Source organism: Anas platyrhynchos, chromosome 7 (genome assembly GCF_047663525.1).
Source record: "Anas platyrhynchos isolate ZD024472 breed Pekin duck chromosome 7, IASCAAS_PekinDuck_T2T, whole genome shotgun sequence".
In the NCBI taxonomy this organism is placed as follows: domain Eukaryota; kingdom Metazoa; phylum Chordata; class Aves; order Anseriformes; family Anatidae; genus Anas; species Anas platyrhynchos.
The window spans coordinates 10,447,121-10,467,217 of record NC_092593.1 but is presented as its reverse complement, the minus strand read 5'-3'; the positions used below and the strand labels follow the sequence as shown (position 1 = coordinate 10,467,217).

Genomic DNA, 20,097 nt, shown 5'->3' with positions numbered 1-20,097 from the left:
TCTTGCATTTGGTCCTTTTTTTCCCAAAGAAATGTATGTACTCCTTTGATTTGATTTCCATAGAAATACAAGAGAAGGCTCAGCAGTTTGTTTATAGGATCTCTGATTTGCAGGCCCAGTTGTCTACAGCCTTCATTGCTCTTTTGCACATTCAATGAAATGAAGTTTCAGAAGCTGGTAATTCACTAAAAGCATGTGGAAGGAGCATTTTGTGCGAATGTTAATTGTGGAATTTAAGAGCAATTAGGATTAGGACTAAGAAAAGATCTGCTAGTGATGAAAGGCTTGCATTGAAGGAACAGACACCAGAAGCAATGGCAGTTTGCTGCTCTTGGCTGCTGTTAGCTTTATGTCTGAGTAATATTGGTTATGAAGAAATGTTTCCCCTATTTTCAGCCTTATGTGAAACAAGGGTTCTGACTTCATCCTGCGAGGGGACTGTCATAAATATCAGTTAGCACCCGCGCAGAGAGCCTCAGGGAACGGGATGGAAGGAGTGAGAATGCTTTCATGCTTTGATGCAGTGGTTGGGAAAGTAAAAGTACTGTTGAGCACGATGCATTTTATGTTAATAAACAAAGATCATTAGCTGAAGACAGAAGTGCTGCCAATCCTGAATCTTTCATGAGCAATAAATTCTCATTAAAAATCCTTTAGGGAAATGCAGATCCTTTCAGAAGAATTTCCACAGCACATCATGTCCATGTGACAAATCTCCGGAGGAAAAAATGTATACGAACCACCAGTGATTGGGGGATTTGTTAGCTTAACTTTCAAGTCTTTTGCAGAAAGAATGTATTTCTTGATTGTTTGTTCCTTTCTTTTTCTTTTTTCAAGGTCTTCTTGGGAGCAGGCTTATTTTTTTTAAAATAATTTATTATTGTTTTACTGGGAATGGCTGAACCGGGTCAGGTCTCTCAGCCAGTTCTGTCTGGGTAACAATCCAGAGAGTTCTTCATGTGTTGGGGGACAGCTTCTGACTTCAAAATGTTTAATTCTTGAAACAATTAACACCAGTAAAAAGTGTAACAAGAAGGAACATAGATAGATAGTTCCATATGCTCTAAGGATCTAGTACTTCAAGCCATACCAAGTCCCCCACCCAGAAACACGAGAGCTGAGAATCCATTTTACCTAGAGAGCAGCTTCGTCCAACTTAAAAACAACATGGAAAGTAAAAAGATACGTGCTCACAGGATGAAATGCCACGAGGAGCAGTTAAGCTGGGGGGAAGCAGCTACAGGTCCCTGTCTGGTGCTGGTGTGTTCAGTTTTAAACCTGGAGCAGTGTGAAGGAGAAACAAGATGCACCATTATTCATAAAGGTACTTTTTGCAAGATAAAAGGAGGTAAAAGGTGGCGGCTAAAGCAGCACTCAGCTCTGGCCTGGTGCCTCTTTCAGCGCCTTCTCTGTGGCTGCCTGCAGTATAAAGCTAAAACGGGAGACTTTTAGCAGCCTGTCTTCTTGTCTCATCCTCTCATTTAAAGAAGTGGAGCTGCTGGACCACGAACTGCTGCAAAGCAATGAGCAGGGTTAGTGATGCAGAAGGGGTAGCATAAAACGTGCTCTTCACACTGCCCTGTACTGGATAAGGTTATAAGAATGACTCAGCCACTCGGAGCATGCTGTCAGGATGATGATGTACACTGTTGTTTTCTTTTTATTATGGAAAAGTGCTAACTGCAGCCCTTCTACTGTGACAGAAGTCTCAGGAAGAATTTTAGTACAATTTTAGAGTGTTTCAGGGCTTGCATTAAACAGATGCTTTCATTTGCATAACAATTTAAGCTATCACCTGGAAAGAAGAACAAGCAGTTATTCTCGAAGTGAAGTGCAGGGATCTACACGCAACTGCGTCCTATATTACACTTTAAAGTTTCTTTGGCTAAATTAATATTCCAAACTGACTTCTATTAGTCCTTTTCATCTCTTTCCCTATCTGCCCAAATACCGAGCTTTTCCACGATAAGTCTTTGAGAAGTTGGCAGCTTGCCTAATCATACACATTTGCTCTGTATGCTTCTTGGATTGCAACTTATGGGCTGAAATAATACAGCATTAAATCTGAGTATTACTGTTAATGTAACATTAAAATTGATAAATCAATCACTGCTGTCAAGAAATTCCGAAGTTGTAGCCACGCTGTTGAATTTTGTTAAATTGCTTTTGCTATCTATTGTGTGGCGAGGATTATAGAAGAGAGACGATAAGGTTTATGGCTAACGTATTGCTTCTTAGAAGAAAAAAGTAACTGTGGGACAGATCCTGTGCTGACTTATTTGTAGTAGTGTGTTTCAGTCGTTTGTGGGATGTACTAAATCATCAGGTTTAAATGGGGAACAAATCTGGGCAGACTCTGGCCCTGCTAAAATCCTCACGTGCTTTTTGAGAAATGTGAGGTTCTCATAATGCTTGGAATATTTTACTTGTAATGTGAAAAACTGTGTGTTAGAAGCATTCCAGGGCTCAGTACTGTAGTTCTGCTTATTTCTTCTTGAAACTTGGGTATTTGAAGTGTCATACTTGCTGGTGCATTAGAGTGAACATCTGTAATTCCCTTGCCTGCTGCAGTTTACTGGTTTATGTTTGAGCTGACTTTTAAAAACAAATCTTTAAGTATCTCTCACTACTGCCCCTGGACTTCAGAAATTATTAGGATTTTTTTCTGTTTTTGTGTTTCATAAATGAATTTTGAACCCCCCCATTTTCCTCCTCCTTTTGGGCTGGGGTTCCAGGTGAAAGGTGTCAGAGGAATAGATCTGAAACACACACAAATACATTTTCTCTCACATGCTGGTCACAAGCGAGATGCTCCAGGAGATCTGTGGAATGATCACTTGGTGTAATGTGTAATTACCCTGCTGGTTTGGCATTGCGCCACCCAGACATCAGTCTCTCATTCTATGAGTAAATGTGTGTGCCACAAGGAAGGAGTCACCTGCTCGCCTTTTCTTCATCTGGAAACTGCTTTGACTGTGCTAGCTGCTGCTGTCTGTGTGTCCGGGCAGTGACAGGTGCTGCTGGCTCTATTTGCTGTCATTCTCATTAGCAGCAGGTTACTAATGAGTGTTAGGGACTTCTACTTAAAAAGCTTTTACCCTTTGCTTGCTGGCTTTTCTACAATACCAAAGTTTTAAAAAAAAAAAAAAAAACAAAAAAAAAAAACAACAACAACAAAAAAACACCCCAAAGCTTGAGGGGGAAAGAAAAAAAAGCACTTTAAAGTCCCTGTGTAGGTGTGTCCCTGGCTGTCTGATGCTGCTGGCCCAGACGTGTACAGGATTTGGGAGGTGGCTGTGCTGTGGGGTCAGTGCTCACCGTGGAAGGAGACTTTTTCCTCAGCATTAAAAAAAAAAATCGCTGTTTGAGATGTTGACTGAGATAACAGTGAATAATTAATGTGTGCAAGCTTGCACCCAGGATTCCCCTGTTGAAAGCAATAAATGGCAGAGAAGTAATGAGGATTGTCCATGTGAGAGAAGATAGTTCTACTGCCAGCCCCACACGTGAGCTCAGCACCAGTGATGTGACCGTACCTGGCTGGCCTCTGCTGATGGACCAGGACTGGGAGAGGAATTTGTCACAAAAACTAGCCTGTCATCACCTGACAGGGACTGCTGACAACCTTTCCTTTCCCCCTCGCCTAGCAATTGGGGGCCTTTGGGCTCTTATCACAGTTCTGCCTCCTCCAGGTGTGTCTGCTGCTTGTGCTGCTTCTCGCTTCTAGCCCAGGTGTGTGACTGAGCCCCGTGGCACCCCCCTGGTCTCCCATGGGATTTTGTTGTATGTGGTCTCGTGGATGCTTCTGGAGGTAATTAGACGGTCTTTGAACCTGCTGCTTCAGATTTCACATACTTTCAAATCTACTGGAAATCGGTGAGAGCCCTGGGGGTGGCTGATTGATATTTTAGATCACAGTTGTACATCCTGTGTTCCCCCAACGCACACTGCCTCATCCCCAAGGAAATGCACTTTAAGTAAGTTGCTACCTGTTCGGCTTGTCTGGATTTGGCAGGAACATGTCCTGTGGAAGAGAGCTTTAATGTAAATGATGTTTTCAGTATGCTTATCTCTTACTCAAAAATAAATTAGCAATAATTGGGAGCCTGTGCTTTGCTGGTGGCTCTTCCTATCTATTCTGCTTCTCCTTGACAGCATTGCTCCTTCTATTGTAGTAACCACAGTCTGCAATTATTATAAAAATAATTAAATAAAGCTCGTACTCTGCTCAGCGTTAAATTTTCAATTAATATTTCTTTGCAAGACGACTCTCTTTATTGCCAGATCTAGCTAAACTGTTGTGATTCTAAACTACCAGCTTCAAAAAGAGCACAGCGCTGACACTTACAGCACGCCAAACACACCCCTTGTGCCTGATCTTCAGCTGCAAGGAAGGTCGTGGCATCGCCAAACACTGAAGGAGGCACGTCAGCTCCCCTCAACACCTGTGGCTGTCTCTTGTCAGGTCCCAGCAGGCGAGGGGCTCGAGCACAGCTCGGTGGGCTTGGTGCTGGGGTTTCTGGTGCCTTGGGAAGTCAGGGTTATGACGACTGGGTGCTTGGGGGAGAAAATTACAAAGAACGAATTTTAGGTGATAAATAGGGAGACATTTCAGCGCGTAATGAGTAGGGACACTTTGCAAATTCACATTCTGAGCTCTTCTCATTTTGCTGACTTTTACATGGTGAAATATATTTTTTCCTATTGTGAGCTGTTTATTCACTTTCTGAATCTCCATAGCGTAGAGCAGGAACCTCCTGCTAATTTCTCTGCTCCAAAGTGGTCTGCAGAAAGACACCAAAGCGCTCCCTGGAATATAGCACAGTTGCTGTGGTTGGACACAAGCACTAAAAATAAAACCAATTGTAAGAGCAACACTTTCAAACCTGACTTTTTCCATAGGTTAAGTGATTGTTTTCCATCTTTGCAAATGGTGAAAGCTGTAAGATGAAAGATGAAGCCAGGGTTTATTTTCTGGTGCAGAACTGACCACTTCTAAGGGAAATTGCTGCTGAGTGAAAGTTTCCAAGAAAGGATGAAACATGAAGAAAACACTTTCCTGGTCATGAAATAAATAAATCGGAGAGTAAAAAAGCAATTAAGTTAGTAACTTGGGAACTGCCATACCTATTAAATCTTGTCCTCATTCACTCCAGGTGTAGGAATGTAATAAGTTATAAGGAATAAGAAAAGGTGAAAATCTTTTCATTAATGCTGAAAATGCAAGATGCTGATACTTGGTGGTGTGTAGTGACATTGATGTGTAAAATGTGGATGAACAATGTTGGGGTCTGGTGTAACCATCCTGTTCTCAGTGGATCATAGCAATTAAGATTCAGTGAAGCATTAACTTGAGTTTCAGGGGATGTCACAAGGAAATTCTGCATTCTTTTAGAGTTTGGGATTTGTTCTTTTTCATTGTTAACACTAAAATTATTTCTCTTCATTAAAACTGTAGAATCATTATCTAGCATTGAAAATCTACTCTGAGTCTGCAGGGCTGAGGTCTTGGCAAATAGTTCCAATCCAGCATGTCGTAATGAAGTCTTTACTTCGTGCCTTTATCAAGAAACTATTTTAAGAAATACCTTTCCTGTGTGAGATGCAGAAGCAACACCGTATATATCTACGAGCTGCTGAGTCTGAGGTTGCAAAATACGAATGAAAATCTCGCTCTAACATTTGGGAAGTTGAACTTTGCTGCTAGAGGTTTCTGTTTGTCTCAGCAATGTAAAACACGCACAAAGAAGAACCGAAAGAACAAGGCAGTCTTCCCTGCATCCAGTACTGCCTTCATCGCCTTGGTGGATCTGATGAGGAACTGGATCAGCGTTTGTTCAAATTTAGGTGGTAGGTGGGGGTCTGCAATTGCATCTTTTTGACTTTCTTAATCCCTGTGGACTGCAAGAAGTCCAAGTGACGCAGTTCTGCAGGGAAAACCTGAGCTGTGCTGGTGGCTGCCACTGCTGGTAGGAGACTGCTTTTGTCTGGTGGCTGGTGGAGCCTCGCTGGTGGGGAAGAGAGAAGGAGAAACGTCGGTTTGAGGAGAGTTTAGCATGTGCAGGATTATTTAAAACACTGGTGTTTTTCTTGGACTAAATGGGCTTTCCTCAAACTGTTGTTTTTTAGAACAAGCTACTGCAAAATCTAGTGGTGATACTGAGACTTGAAATGTATCTTTCTTACATCCACACACTGAACACTTGTGTGCCTGCTTCCATCTGGAAAGGATATAATTGCATCCTTGTTTGGCTCCTTTAATTATCTCTTTGCAAAGGCCTCGGCTGGGAGTTTTGCCACTTACAATGCAAATATTCAAACTTAGGAGCATAAACTGTGCTTTCAAAGAACGTTTTTGTAAACCTTTTATCATTTGGTAGTTTTTCAAAAGCGAACATGAGAACTTCTCAATGAACATGTTTTAGGTTTTTTAAATGCTCAGAAGGATTTTGTTTTCTTGTAGGTTGGCTGTAGTTGCTAATTAACTTCGTTAATTAATCATGCTATAGGGATGAAACATGCTTGATTAAAAATAAATAAAGCCATATAGGCACAAAGCAACGCTACTGATTTTTTTCCTATTTAAAAGCAAAGATTAAAAAAACAAGATTAACGCTGAAGCTGCATGTCAAATGTTCTTTGCATCTGAAAGGCTAAAGTAGCTGAAAGCTTGTTATTTTTGCAGCTCAGTCATAGTAAAAGTGCTTATCCAGTTGTAACACTGGTTAAAAAAAGGAAAAAAAAAAAAACAAAAAAGAAGTGAAAACTCACTGTGCTGAGGACGAGCTGGGTGATTTGGTTGTGCTTGCACACGAAGGTCCCACTTCTCCCTTGCCTCGTAGCTTACACGAAAACTTCCAGCGCTGCAAATTGGTGCTAAACGCTGTTGGCTCACGGCAGGATTTTGACCACATTTCTCACCCCTGGTACTGGTGGGTATTTACAGAGGTAATGTGGGCACATTTACACAGAGCGGCTCACTGTGGGCAATGGGCCAGATGCGTCCCAAAACTGGATGGAGTTAACCAAGGGATTATTGTGCTCTGGGGGCACACGGCATGCCCTGCACAGATGAGGACAACCATCTGCTTGGGGCTGGTGCCCCGTGCCCGGATCCTTTGCCTAGAGGAAAGGAGAAAGAGCACTGGGACCCCTCTGAATGGGGAGCACGGAGCTTGCCTTCCTCTACGTTTGCTTATTTGTAGATGCCGCTGAAACAGGTGGCTCTTCTGCATCCCCTGGTGCAAGTTTTCCCATACATGATGATCTGGTTTATTTGTTGCTTTCTACTGTTGAAGAGTCATTCCACTCCCAATAGCAGGAGTGTTGTAGGCACAGTATGGGAACACCTGGCTCTGCTCTCCTTTGCTGGGAAAATTGTTCAGGAAGCCCCCTCTGACTCTTCCCCTGTAAGAATGGTGAAAATTGGATCTCATTAAGCGCAGCTCTCTTTGCTGATGGAGCTTGAATAGAATTTATCTTTATAAAAGCTACAGAATTCCAGAAATGTGTAAATAGATCTCTGTTAGGGGTAAAATGGAGAGGGAAAAGCATTGTCCTCATTCAGGAGGAATAACTAAACCTATGCAGATTGGAAGTACATGGAAGACTGGTTCGTGGATTGTTTCTTTGTTTGTTTCCCTAAATCTTTTCTCATAAAATATCTTCAGGCATTTGTTTTGCAATTAAAAAGTCAACTCCCCCTCAAAGGGTATGCAAGCTTTTTCCGCTAAAACATATTAGGGCACTGAACCAGCGCAAAAAGGCAACTGGCTATTTTTATTACATCCTTAAAATAGGTTTAACCAATGTTGTAAGTTGTGATACTGTGTGATAGTGTGACGCTGACCAAGCAGGGCAGAGGGAGGGTTACATGTGTGGTTTAGAAGCAGTTTGTAGGATACTTGCATTAAGGCTCTCTCTTATATTATTGCCACTCCTCCATTTTCAGTCATTTTTCACATGTTCACAAAAGCATCCAAATATTCTGCAGTAACACAAATGCAGCCTCTCTGGGGTGGTGGCTGCGTTGTGTTTAGCTTTTGCCAATATTCATTTTTTTCAGCACTGTACGTTCACAGATCACAATATTACTAATGCCTACGATTACTCTGATGACCATTTGGGACCTCCTGAACACGGGGGGATTTTGTTCCTTGTGGGTCTCCCATGCCACAGTATTCTGTAGTTCACAGACTTGGTACGTGCTACATTCTCCCAGTCCATACACTGAAAACATCTCCCTTTCTGCACATACTAAAAGTGTAATTCCAGTCCTTTCTTACAACTTTTCAGGAGAACCTGTGTTGTGATTGCCAAATTCTTAATTAAGCACGTGAATTGCTATATGAGTCAAGACAAAGATTTGGGTAAAGGCCTTGTACAAAAAAAAAAAAAGCTTAATAGAAAGAATAAAATTGCAAAATATCTACACTATGTTTAGAAATGGAGCATATTTATTTTAATTTTATGCATACATTTACTGATAATTTAACAGTCTTCTAGCTTGTGGTAATGCAGTGCAGCAGAGGCTGATGTGCAGGGCCGCAGGAAAACAAATCACGCGGCCTGATTTGCACGGTCTGCTTCTGTACCAGCAGCGTGATGAGCTGTTCTGGTGTTTGAACGGAGCAAATGATGTTGAGATTCTGTTGATTTATTGCCAGTTCTGTCAGACTGCCGCAAAATGAAACAATAACACAGCCGTTAAATACCTCACAGAAATATGGCAGCGCTCTGCCAGGAGGGTTACCCGAGCGGCGTGCAGGAACGCCGCCGTGACGTGGATGTGGCGCGTCCTCTCCAGCAGTGAGAAATGAAATGCTATTCACACGCTTTTCTTTCCGTAGGGAGAAGCTGTCTGTGGCTCGGCTGCAGCGAGAAGTTGCACAAAGTAAGAGTGAAGGAACCATGGTAAGCTGCGGCACCCCTCTGCTTTGCGGTTCTTACTGTACTGCTTCTGTCCAGGCCTTAGGTCCATTTCGTCTTGCTGAAGATGAACACCCAAGTGTTAAAGCTGTCATGGATGTAACGATGGGTGCCAACCATGCATTCATACCTCTGAGGAAGCTCAATGCTCTGTCTTGGCTTCTGGGGAAAGTTGCGGTAGTGAAAAGCTGTTTCCTTTTCCCTGCTGATGGTGCTCACTGGAATGGGAAGAGAGGCAAGCAAGACCATGAGCACAGAAGGGCAATTTCAGATCAAAATGTAGTAGATTTAGTTGCCTTTAGTTGGCCTTAAATCTTGGCCAGCTGCAGAAAGATGGAAGAGTGCAAGCATGGAAGCTTTAATTAAAAACAAAGTCAATCCAATCAATTTGTAAATCATGTAATGTTCTTTATATCTTCATTTTTCTCATAGCAGTTTGAGATTAGGCTTGTGAGCAAAAGTTGAAATGAGTGATTTTTGGTTAACCAGAGCTCTCAATTAACAGAGTGCCTTATCTCTTCAAAACAATTTTCTTTCGGAGCCAACATGTGCAGAATGTGCTTAATTATTTAATATCTGAGGAACTCTTCCCATCTGTTAAGAAGTTTGTTTGTCCCTGTCTTTGGATAAAATGTTGTAGGCTTCCATGGGATAACAAAGCAGAAAAGTCCCAAACCCAGATCCACTCCCTCAGACACACTTAGGAAGCTGCTGTTGATCTGAGTGGGTCTCATAGATGGCTGTGAAATAATCTGGGGCAAAGCTTGTTTAACCTGGTGGAGAGAAGCTGTGTAGGAGCTGTACACTCAGTTAGCTGTGTGCTTCCAGATCCTTAAAATCCCAGCTGCCTCTGGTGAGTGCATTTTATGAATCATTATTAGTGATCAATGCAATGCAAGAAGGTTTGGAGGGATGTGGGTGAGAGGTAGGAGAAACCTGCCATGAGCCATATGATAGCCACGTGCAGCTCCGTAACAGAGGAAGGGTGGCTGACAGGAGCCTTGGCAATCTTCATGGCTCGTAGTGAGGGGAAGGAGGGCAGTGGGATTTGCACCAAATCCTGCTGTGTGCCAGGCATGGTGCAAGCATTACCCCAAGACCCTTGGGTCTGTGCTGGGGCTGATTTGGCCACCAGAAAGTTTTGAGAGTTCAGCAGTCAGGCGATGGGGCACTTGGTTATGGGGTGCGTGTTGGGGCAGAAGTTCTCTAGGAACTGAGAAGCAAACTTCTGTCACGTTGAGCTGTAATCCAGCAGCCGATAACCACGATGTAACTCCTGCTGACTTCAGAGGGGATTTTGCCTCAGGAAGGATGGCAAAGATCAGGCATGGGGTTTAGAATTGCATTTTAGTTTCCAGCGTAAACAATTTTCAAAATCTGAAAAGAGCTGTTTACTGTATTTGAAGTGTTTCCTTTAATTTTTTTTTTAAACCAGTTTTCCCTGGGAGGCATAGAACTAATATAATATATTGCATGTAAAATACACTTAGCGGGATAATTCAAGACTTCATGAAATAAGCAACAGTGATTAACCTTCTAGACCTGGTAATGCTTTTGGTATATGCAATTCCAGAGACCCCCTATTTTTAGTAGAAAACCTATAATTTGTAGGTTGTCACTCTCCTGAAGTAATTTATAGTGGAAGAAGAGTTGTCATAACAAGTGAACTGCTGCAAGACCTCTCTGCCTGATAAATGACACTCGGATTCAAAGACCATTACAATTCCTTTTATTTACTGTTCAGTAACTTTGCTTACATACTTTTTGGACTCAAGGAACAGCACAGAATAATGGGAATCGAGCTTCCTCTGTCCCAGCAGCTCTCAGCAGCTTGGAGATGATAACATGCCTTTGGGAGAGGGCTGCAGCAGGGCAGGGAAGCAGTGGGGCCTCTGAAAAAGCCCCAGGCTTGGGCTTCTGGCCTTGGTGTCGCACCCACCTGGTGGTTTCATCTCCTGGGGGTCAGGAACGCCGGGTGCCTTTTCCTGCAGGCTTGTGAGATTCCTCACACGGCACTGCTAAGCAGAGTGTGATTTTTGGATAATTGGTTGCGAGGCTGAGTGCTGTAGCCCGTTACAAGCTGACAGGTAGCTCCCCAGGGGTGCAGCCTCTCCCCAAGGTAAATATCAGACTGTTTTCCTGCTCTTTCCCGAGGGGTCATTTCCACAATTATCCTGCAACTACTGCTGAGGCAGAGTGCGCCTGGAGAGACAATTGCTTTGAAGCAGCTGATGTATGGAAACTTGCCTGTGTCTCAGAGCTCAAAACCGGTAATTTTAATACGAAACACAGCAGTCATTAATTAACATTAATGAACTCAGCTGTGAGCGAGCAGTGTGGAAGCGGTATGGGTCCGGGAGATGGAGTATCTGAATGCAGGGGAGGCCGTGGACCAAGTAATTCCGGTAGGCTGCATTCCTGGGCCGTCGAGCACGGAGCCCACACCGCAGGCCGGTCTCAGGGCACATTGTTAGGAAAGATGCACAGAGAAATTTTGGAGGGGGATTTTGGGCAGAGCAAGCCTTTGGCTTTGGCCTTTTGATGAGCTAACACCTTCATTTGGGAAGGGCAGGGGTGACAGCAGTTGCTGCTATTAGCACTGTGCTGTCTTGCAGAGAGTACACGGTGTGGGGTGGGTGGAAAGCAGCCTGCAGGAGGAGCCGTGCCGCCTCTCCTGCATCTGCAAACCGCACGAAACATCACCCAGCCTTCTGCAGGGGGGCACCTCATTTAGTACCGTGCCAGTGCTCCTTCCTTCCTTCAAAGAATTTACATTTTATTGGGGTTTTGCAATACAGATGGGTCATGAGTGTAAGAGGTGGTGGCATTACACCAACCCACGGCCACTTCTAGGACAAGCAGAGTCAGAGGGCCAGAGGTGTTTGTCCCCGGCACCGCGTGGCTGCAGGACGGGGTTCGGCCTGCCCTGCCTGCTCTCCGTTCGGTGTCTGTTTGATCGCAGTGTGAGAAAGTTGTGCGTAGACTTCACTATTGCCTTCTCTGCAGAAATCATGTGAAGAATATGCTATTTATAATTCGCTTCCCTGCACGGGGGCCCGTCAGTATTTGCGGTCTCTGCATTTCGCATGTGGTCCCTGGAAGCTGAGGCAGGGACTGCTGCGGCGAGGCCTGCTCGGACACAGGAACAACATCAAACAATCAACACTAAGCATGTGCTGTAGAAACTAGTTAAGCTGTGATATCTTTGCTCAAAAAGGGATTTGTGCATCTGTGTAAATAACACGGTGAGTGATGAGGGAATGTGGTTTTTATGAGGAGACCTTTTTTAAAAGCTAAGGCTAAAAGATCAGGCATGCTGTACTGTGTGCGATACCAGTGTGTCAGCTCCACAACAGTCCCTGTAGAAATGTATTTTTTCCAATGTCCCAGACATGTATTTTTCATGACTGGATTATTGGAAGTAGATATGTACCAGAAGATACTCTAAAGAAGAGAACAAATGAAGGTATTGCACTTCAAGACTAGTGTTCATCACCAAAAATATGAGCTGACTCTAAGATCCCATTTTTTCCGTATGGCTGTATAGAAATTGATACCTCATACATAAGATTGCATGAACGTGCATTTATAAATTGTTTGAATTAGGAGAACCAAATAAATTTAGGCTGTGAATACCTGACATTTGCTCAAGTTTCTCATCAGTAAATATTAATGATTAGTCATTACCAGAAGGCACATCTGCTCTGCTGCCAGTCAAGCTACTGGAAGCACCAGCAGCAGTGAGCCTAGCTGTGGTGAGGCTCTTTTGCTTTTGGCCTTCAGTTCTTTAATGTGCATTTTAGAAATGTTCTTAGTCATGTTACTTCTGACTCATCAAAGATATTTTACCTTTCTGTAAAGGAAAAGAATACGATCACTTCATGTGTGTACAGTGCGTATGAATTTGATGGAGACTGTGCAGGTGTCTCCTTTATTAAAATTATCAGCTTTCCATACAGATGAAGTGTTTATTTCAAAAGATCATAAAAGCTAGAAACTGTTTTAGTCAGTCCTCTTTTATTTATTTATTTTTGACTCATTAAATCCACATGTTTTTACCAAACCTTAAGTGCCTGACTTTGGATCTTTAGGACACAGAACAATACCAGGAAAAGTGTTCATTTTTGTGAGATTTTATTAACAGTGAACAATGCTGGGTTAGGAAAAATACAAGAAAAATGATTCCATAGTTACATAGCAGAGTCTTTGTGATAGATTAAGTGTTGTGTTAGCAGACATCTAGATTAAATACCTTGAGTGAACCAAACATACACAGAATTACATCATGTTTTAATAACTTCAGTTGATAATTACCTAGAAAAAGTTCAAGATTTTATTTATTCGATCCTTTTATATTCATACATGTTACAGGGTTGCTTCATTAGTTTGTACTTCTGCATCCAAGTACTTTAAATCTACTCTATTTTCCATTAGTTCAGTGGCCTGTAACCTGCACAAAAGAAATTGTGCCACTTTGGCAATTTAGCTGTGAAGGTTAAAGTGGGATGATGGCGCCTTTTATGTGTACATGGCTTTCACTTAGGGTGGGCCCTAGGCTCTGATTTACCATGTGTCCCGCTGCGTATTTAAGTGATGCAAAGTGATTATCGTGGGCTCTTCCCGGTGTCTGTCTATTCCACACCTGCACCCTTTTGTTAAAAACCACCATGTTAACTGAATGTGAGGTCCCCACTGAATAGGTTTCCACCCTCTGGTAATCCTTCTGCATTAGATTGATTTATGAATGTATCAGATTCTTTGTTAGCATGTAAACCACTAATTAATTTAAAGCTCTCTGTGGAAAAATTAAAGCCCTGGTTAAGGCTTTCAACAGGCTCAGATGGTGCTAATAATGGAAAAACAAGTTATATTAATGAGTTCTGATGCGATCAGCACAATTCTTGCTTTACAAACAGTTTTTGCTATAAAATACTAGAGACTGCAAGTTTTAAAATAAAGAGTGGAAAAAGTAAGAGGGAAAGGCAGGAAAAGTCTCCCTGCAGTAAGATACCCCGCTATTACTAGGAACGGAGTCACTTTTGCTTGTTACAACTTTTTAAAATGTAATTTCCTAGATATACATAACAGCCTCTTGTAAAACTGCTGGGATTGAAATGCAAACCAGTCTTTTTCCCGGATTGAAGCTGAACTTCTAATGTAATCAGCTGTGATAAGATCTCTCTCTTGCTCCCTCTTCTCATCATGGGCTGCTGAACTGGAGCATTCACAAGGAGATGGATGTGCTAGAGTGCAGAAAAGGTCTTGATTGAAATCTTATGAAAATCAGTAGAGACTCTGACCATATTCTCTACTTTTCCAAGCTCCAGGTTGTTTTGTGTGTAATTTCAGTTGTTTCCTCTTTCACCTTAATGTAGGTATGAGGTTTTGGTGAGAAGAAAGAGGAGATCAGAGCCCTGCCTGACGATGCTTTGTTGAGCTGAAGTGAAATGAAGTCAGAAACAAAAAGCTAAATCTCCGTCTTTTTTTGCAGGAAGCTGGAAATGTGCATTTATAGGGGCAGGCCATGATTATAGGAAGTTGCCCTTTTTCTGCACCTGTTCCCCCTCCAGAAAGCTAAGCTGCGTGTACCACTCCTGGCTCCCAGCACAGTCCAGGCACCCAGTCTCGTGCCACATTCTGGCTGTGCGCTCAGCGCCAAAGCTGATGCTCACGCTGCCCCGCTAATCGTCAAGCAGGGAGCATTCTTAAAAGGAGCACAGGCAGCATTTTCAGAGGCCCAGCCCCTCACATCTGCACCAGGCACCTTGCCCTTATGCCCGAGAGGGAATCGTGAGGTTGTGCGCGAGCTCCAGCCTGACGGATGGCAGCACGATGCCATGAGCGGCCGCGGCCGGGGGGCACTCGCTGTCATCGGCATGATGGGTCCGCACCATGGCCAGGGGCAGCCAGGACTGCTGCAGAAGCACCCGGATCAGGCAAAAATAGATGATATTTAGTAATAAATGAAGTGTTAAAGATGAGGTACAAAAGGCTAAATTATCTTTCCCAACTTCTGGGTTCTTACATCTATGAAATCATCTATCTGTGCTCTAATTAGAAAGTAGCAGAGAGAGAGGCAAAGCCGCTGTTGTAAAATGTCTCTTTGAATATTCAACATCCTAAACCTAAGAAAGGAGCAGTCTGACCCTCGTGCCTTCTCTGTGAAGCTGTGTGTTTATACAACCAGCCATGCTGTCTAGCTCCTCTTTCTTAGAAACTTTGTCACATGGCTGTCAGAGAAACTAGGTGGCATTAGTAGTAGTTAACATCAATAATGGCTATTGAAATTCTCTGCGAACCTGCTTTAATGCTCCTGGACCTCATTAATTGTCCATACCTCATTAGTCCAACTGTCCTTATCTACAACTTAGCAGTTTCATTTTTAGTTGTTTTAGAATTTTTAGTCCAGGAGAGGATTTTAGTTCTTTTTAGATCTTTACAACTCCTAAGTGTGTGTTTGTGTGTGCATGCATGTATGTGTGTATATATATGTATGTATATACGTACATACATATTTGGTTTGGTTTCTACAACTTTGCAAGCACATTGACATTTTATTTTTTTACTTTATGGATTTTATGAATCTAATGATTCTTCATGAGTTAAGGTAGTTAGACCTTTCAAGAGTTACTTTAAAGTTAAATAAATAAATAAATAAATTGCTCACTCTTCTGAAATTGAAGTAATAAAAGCCTGATTATGTCTGCTCAGAATAATTCTGCCTTTCAGGCCTATGTCAGTTCCTGGTTAATTAATTTCAGAGCCTGGTTTGGTCACCAAATTGAACAATAAATTGTAAGGAGCATATTCGTTAAAACCAATTTACTTTCAGTCTCGTTGTTTAAAATGTAATAGAAATGGTGTGAGCATATATAGGGATAAAAAGATGCCGGTCAATTCCCCCTGCCCCAGTTAGTGGCCTTTCTGAATCTGGCTTTCAACCAGGAGAGGGAGCTACGTTCACTTACAATAACACCTATGTCCAAAGCCCTGTTAAAAAGCAAACCATCTGTTCAAGCGCAGAATATGTGACTTACTGTAAAAGTAGAACACAAACCCAGTCACTTTTGGTTCACTGGAATTTATGGGTTTTTGTTTGTTTAGTTTCTGAGATGGAAAATATTAGTTACAGTATTTGAAAATAAGCTGAGCTTTGCAGGTACTCTTGGTGCTTGGCGCTGTAAAGGCAGCGATACGCTCTCCTCACTTTTGGTATTCTCTTGCTGCACTTGCCTGGGATGCTGCTGTAGGTGCCAGCACTGAGGAAGACCATAGTTAAATCCAAAGGAGCAGAAATAAATTTTGCCTCTCCTGCTGGAATCTACCAAAGTGGTCTGTCTCTCCAACGAGTCTCTGGAAGTATTTAGTCAACATAAAAAAGAGAGAAATAGCATTATATAAGAATCATTGAACAGAGAAAAAATATATATACAAAATGCATTTATATAAGGTCTGAAAGGCAATCTGTAGAAAGTATGTCATAAACTAAATTGCCCTCAAGTGGAAATTGCCATTTATACATTAGATAACAAAGGCAGGGGATGTTGAAGGCAGCACAGAAAAAGCACATGCAGTCTCATAGTAGCTATGGATATATTTGCTATCAGAGTGGCAGTTGGCTTCAACGTGAAGCAAATCCCACTTTATGACTCGAAACAGCTGTACCCCGCTCTAGGCAATACCTCACTGCCTAATAGGAGTGATGCGCACATGCACTAATAACAGTGAATTGTAGCCATTTTCATATCAAAGGTTAAGCTCTGCAATCCTGAACTCCTCCAGGCAATGGCATGAGTTGACTCCGGGAAGCTGCACACTCACTGGATTAATATTCTTGCAAGGATGACCTGAATAGAGCCGTCGTTCTGCAGCCCGAGCAGGCAGAGTGTTTACGGGCAGCTTTTCCCTAATGCCGGAAAGCAATCTCGGCTAGCGCTGAATTAGTCGCAGCATCTGAGGCTCTGAAGAGGAAAGGTGAGTGGATAAAGTGGGCCAACAATTGGAATTTCCTGCGAACTGGGAAGGTAAATTTATTCAGATTAATAGGAGCGAAACCCCTGTGATACACTTGGTGTTGTTTTTTTTTTGTTTGTTTGTTTGTTTTAAATAAACCTCTTTGTTAGTATTTTTAGGTTTTGTTCTCCAATCTTGGTAGGCCCTCTTGTAAGACCAAAGAACTGTTGTCTTTCTGTTTTCAGTCCATTGATGCAGCTCTGGTCACAATATCCCTCCAAAAACTTGCAGCCTTTTCCTCTTACAGCATCTGTATCAACTCTTCCAGTGGTTCTGTGGGTTGTTGCTTTGCAGTTGCCCTCATGGCAATTGGAGCCAGTTACTGATTTGTTGCGTAGAGCATGGCTAAAACAGGGCAGAGAGGGTGCGGCCAAGCAGCAATATTGATTCCCTCAATTTGCCTCTGTCTAATCAAGCCAACCAATGCCAGTGAGCACTTTCACTGCTGGAGAGATGGAGAAAGTAAGGTTTTAATTTCTTCATTGTTGTTATTATAGAAATGTGAACTTAAATATAACTTTTTTTTTTTTTTTTTTGTATGTGGCACTAGGTAATACACAAACCAAGGCGCTTTTTTGTCTGGGTCCCACAGAATGACCTTATTTTCCAAATGCAGAAGAAAAGGTTATCAGGAGAGAGAGAAACAAAATTTCTGCATGAGGAAGGACAAAGTTTATGTACCAAGAGTATTGCTCAGTTGTGATTCCATTAAATGCCCATTTATTTAAATGAATGCAGTGCTCTTGGAGCTTGTACCATTAAGTTGGTGCTGACCCTTAGAATGAGTCAGCTCAAGCAGTGCTTTAGATTGCATCGTATTAGAGGAAAACTTCACTGCACCAGCTCTGTTCAGCATCTTGTGCAATGGAGTCCTGGTCCATGCTTGAGTTCTGCAGCACCAAGGTAACATCAAAATGTATCAGTGTCTTGACCGGTTCCCAAAACATATATATATATGTATATATATATATGTGTATATATATATATATATATATATATATATATATACAGAAAATATTCTATTGGAGATGAGTGAAACAGAGAGAGAAGAAGCTGGAAAAAACTATTTGCCTGTTTCAGAGCACAGAGCGCTTTTTGAGTAGACATGAAAACCAGTCACAGCAACCAGAGCAAGACTTGGACTTGTGACTGTTCTTTATGCCGTAAAGCAGAGGTTTACTTTGTTGTTTTGTTTTGTTTTGTTCTCTTGGCATTTAGTAATCACCTTGCTCTCTGCAACTTCGGGTCAAGGTTTAGAAGAAATATTAAAATAGAGCGAGGAAATTGTATGTTAAACTTGCATAGCTTTGCATAGATCCGTATGGCTTGAGCTATCAACTCTGATTCTTCCTCTCTTTTCCGCCCTACTTCAGTCTCATAATCTTTAATTCAGTTTTTGCTTTGTCAGGAATTTGCTTTTACATACTTTATGTTTGTTTTGGCTCTCTGCTCACTGCATTGTGATAAAGCATCTTTTGATATTCTATGGGATCTTTCATAACGAAGATCTCATGACATAGTTTTCCAAGTCTGGAACTGGTGATCAGACTTGCTTAAATGTCCTGCGAGAGGAGACTGTCTAGACTGTGGGAATGACTGTGATGTTTGGACTGTGTTATTTCCATACCACTTGGCATGTTGCACTCCACAGTTATTCTGGAAACTAATACAAATAAAAGTACCAGGCCTGATACAGGGCCTTACCTGGCTGTGAAGCGGCTTTCACTCATTCTCCAAACTGTGCTGCTAAGTCCTTCTCTCTTTCCAATACCTGCTGTGGCCTTCAGATAACCAGGTGGATAAAATCCCTACTCGCTGTTCTCATTAAAGGCCATATTCTTCTTTAGCGTTAGCGTTGTACAAGGCAGGATACTACCTCTGCCACCAAATTCTTTAATAATCTTGGCAAATGCTTGATGTCTGATCCAAACAGCTTATTTGTCAAACAGCCTTTATTCTGACTTTTCTGCTGGCTGTGTGATTGCCAGTGTAGGTAGTGAACTTGTTGGGGAAGAGGCAGGATCTTACTACGCTTGTAAGTAGTGCTGGGAGCCATTTGGAGCCCGGGGGTGCTGATGTGCTGTGGATAATCACAGCCCAGCCACTTGGGATGAATACTGAGAGGGAATTTGGCTCAGTATGCACAAGCCGTGCAGCAGGCGTTTTGTAATTACATCTTTACACTGCAGATTTGTGATTGGCATCCATGGTGACACTGCTTATTTAGAAACGATTTCTGAGTGCCAGAGAAAATTTGTTATCTCTTGGGAACATCCTGTTTCTGGTAGTATCCATTAACAAGCGCCCTGGAGCGCTGGCTGGCAGAGTTTTCCAGTTAAAAAACTTTCCCCGTGGCTGTCGCTGGTGGAGCAGGTCAGGATTCCCAGGCTGTTGCTGGAAACCTTGTGCTACGTCCAGTTGCCCAACAGATGTTGCTGAGGTGATGTTACCCCTCCGATGGAAAACTTGTCATGTGGGAGATACCGTACGAGAAGATGTGCCTTAAATCTGAAGCTGAAAAGGATTTTCAGGCTAAAACTGGCTTTTCAGAGTTGTTGGTTGCATTCAGCAGCTGTATGTTACAGCAGCTGGTAAGGGCAGCCTGCTCACAAACTGGAATATGTAGGAGGAGGTGAATGAAAGTTGAGGTGCGAAGAAGGAGTGTACGTGTAAAACACATTACAAAAGGAAGAGCTTTATACGGGACATAAACAGGTCTGCAGAAATATCCGTGTGAGCCCTGAAGAAGCAAGAACATCAAGTTTCTGGAAATTTAATGCAAACGGGATGAAGAAACTTCTCTCAGCTTTACTCTTCCCATGTAGCTCCTGACTTGGTTCTGGATGCCAGGGCTGGGGCAGAGCCACCAGTACTAGCTGGGATTCACCCCCCTGTCCCCACAACAGCCAAGTAATTGACCAAAACTCTGGTGCACCCCAATTCCAGTCAACCCAGCTCTGTTTGACTTTGCCTCTGTGGTCAGTGCAGCTGGGTTATTTCTTTCAGCCCTATTTAGATAAAGATTGTTCATATTTCACCTCTATGGAAATTGATATCGAGCCTGATGTCTTGAGTGAGTTCCAGGAAGTACTAATATTTTACAGCGGTCCACAGAAGCATTAGTGAACAGCAAATTTCCTGTTTTGCAGATAAACA

General features: G+C 42.5%; 1 protein-coding gene across 27 annotated transcripts in view; it reads left to right on the top strand.

The window, feature by feature from the left end:
• The window catches only part of NCKAP5 (NCK associated protein 5), a 435,119-nt gene that overhangs the window by 213,718 nt on the left and 201,304 nt on the right, over nt 1-20,097 (top strand). For 23 of the 27 annotated variants that reach the window (XM_072040698.1, XM_072040699.1, XM_038182175.2 and 20 more), the window contains one exon: nt 8,850-8,913. The exons of 1 other annotated variant lie outside the window; for it this stretch is intronic. In XM_072040698.1, coding sequence (XP_071896799.1) covers nt 8,850-8,913 — 64 coding nt within the window. Of the gene's footprint in view, nt 1-5,733; nt 5,851-8,849; nt 8,914-16,710; nt 16,903-20,097 lie in introns of those variants that run through there. 3 more of the 27 variants (XM_072040710.1, XM_072040707.1, XM_038182187.2) reach the window with 2 other exon arrangements.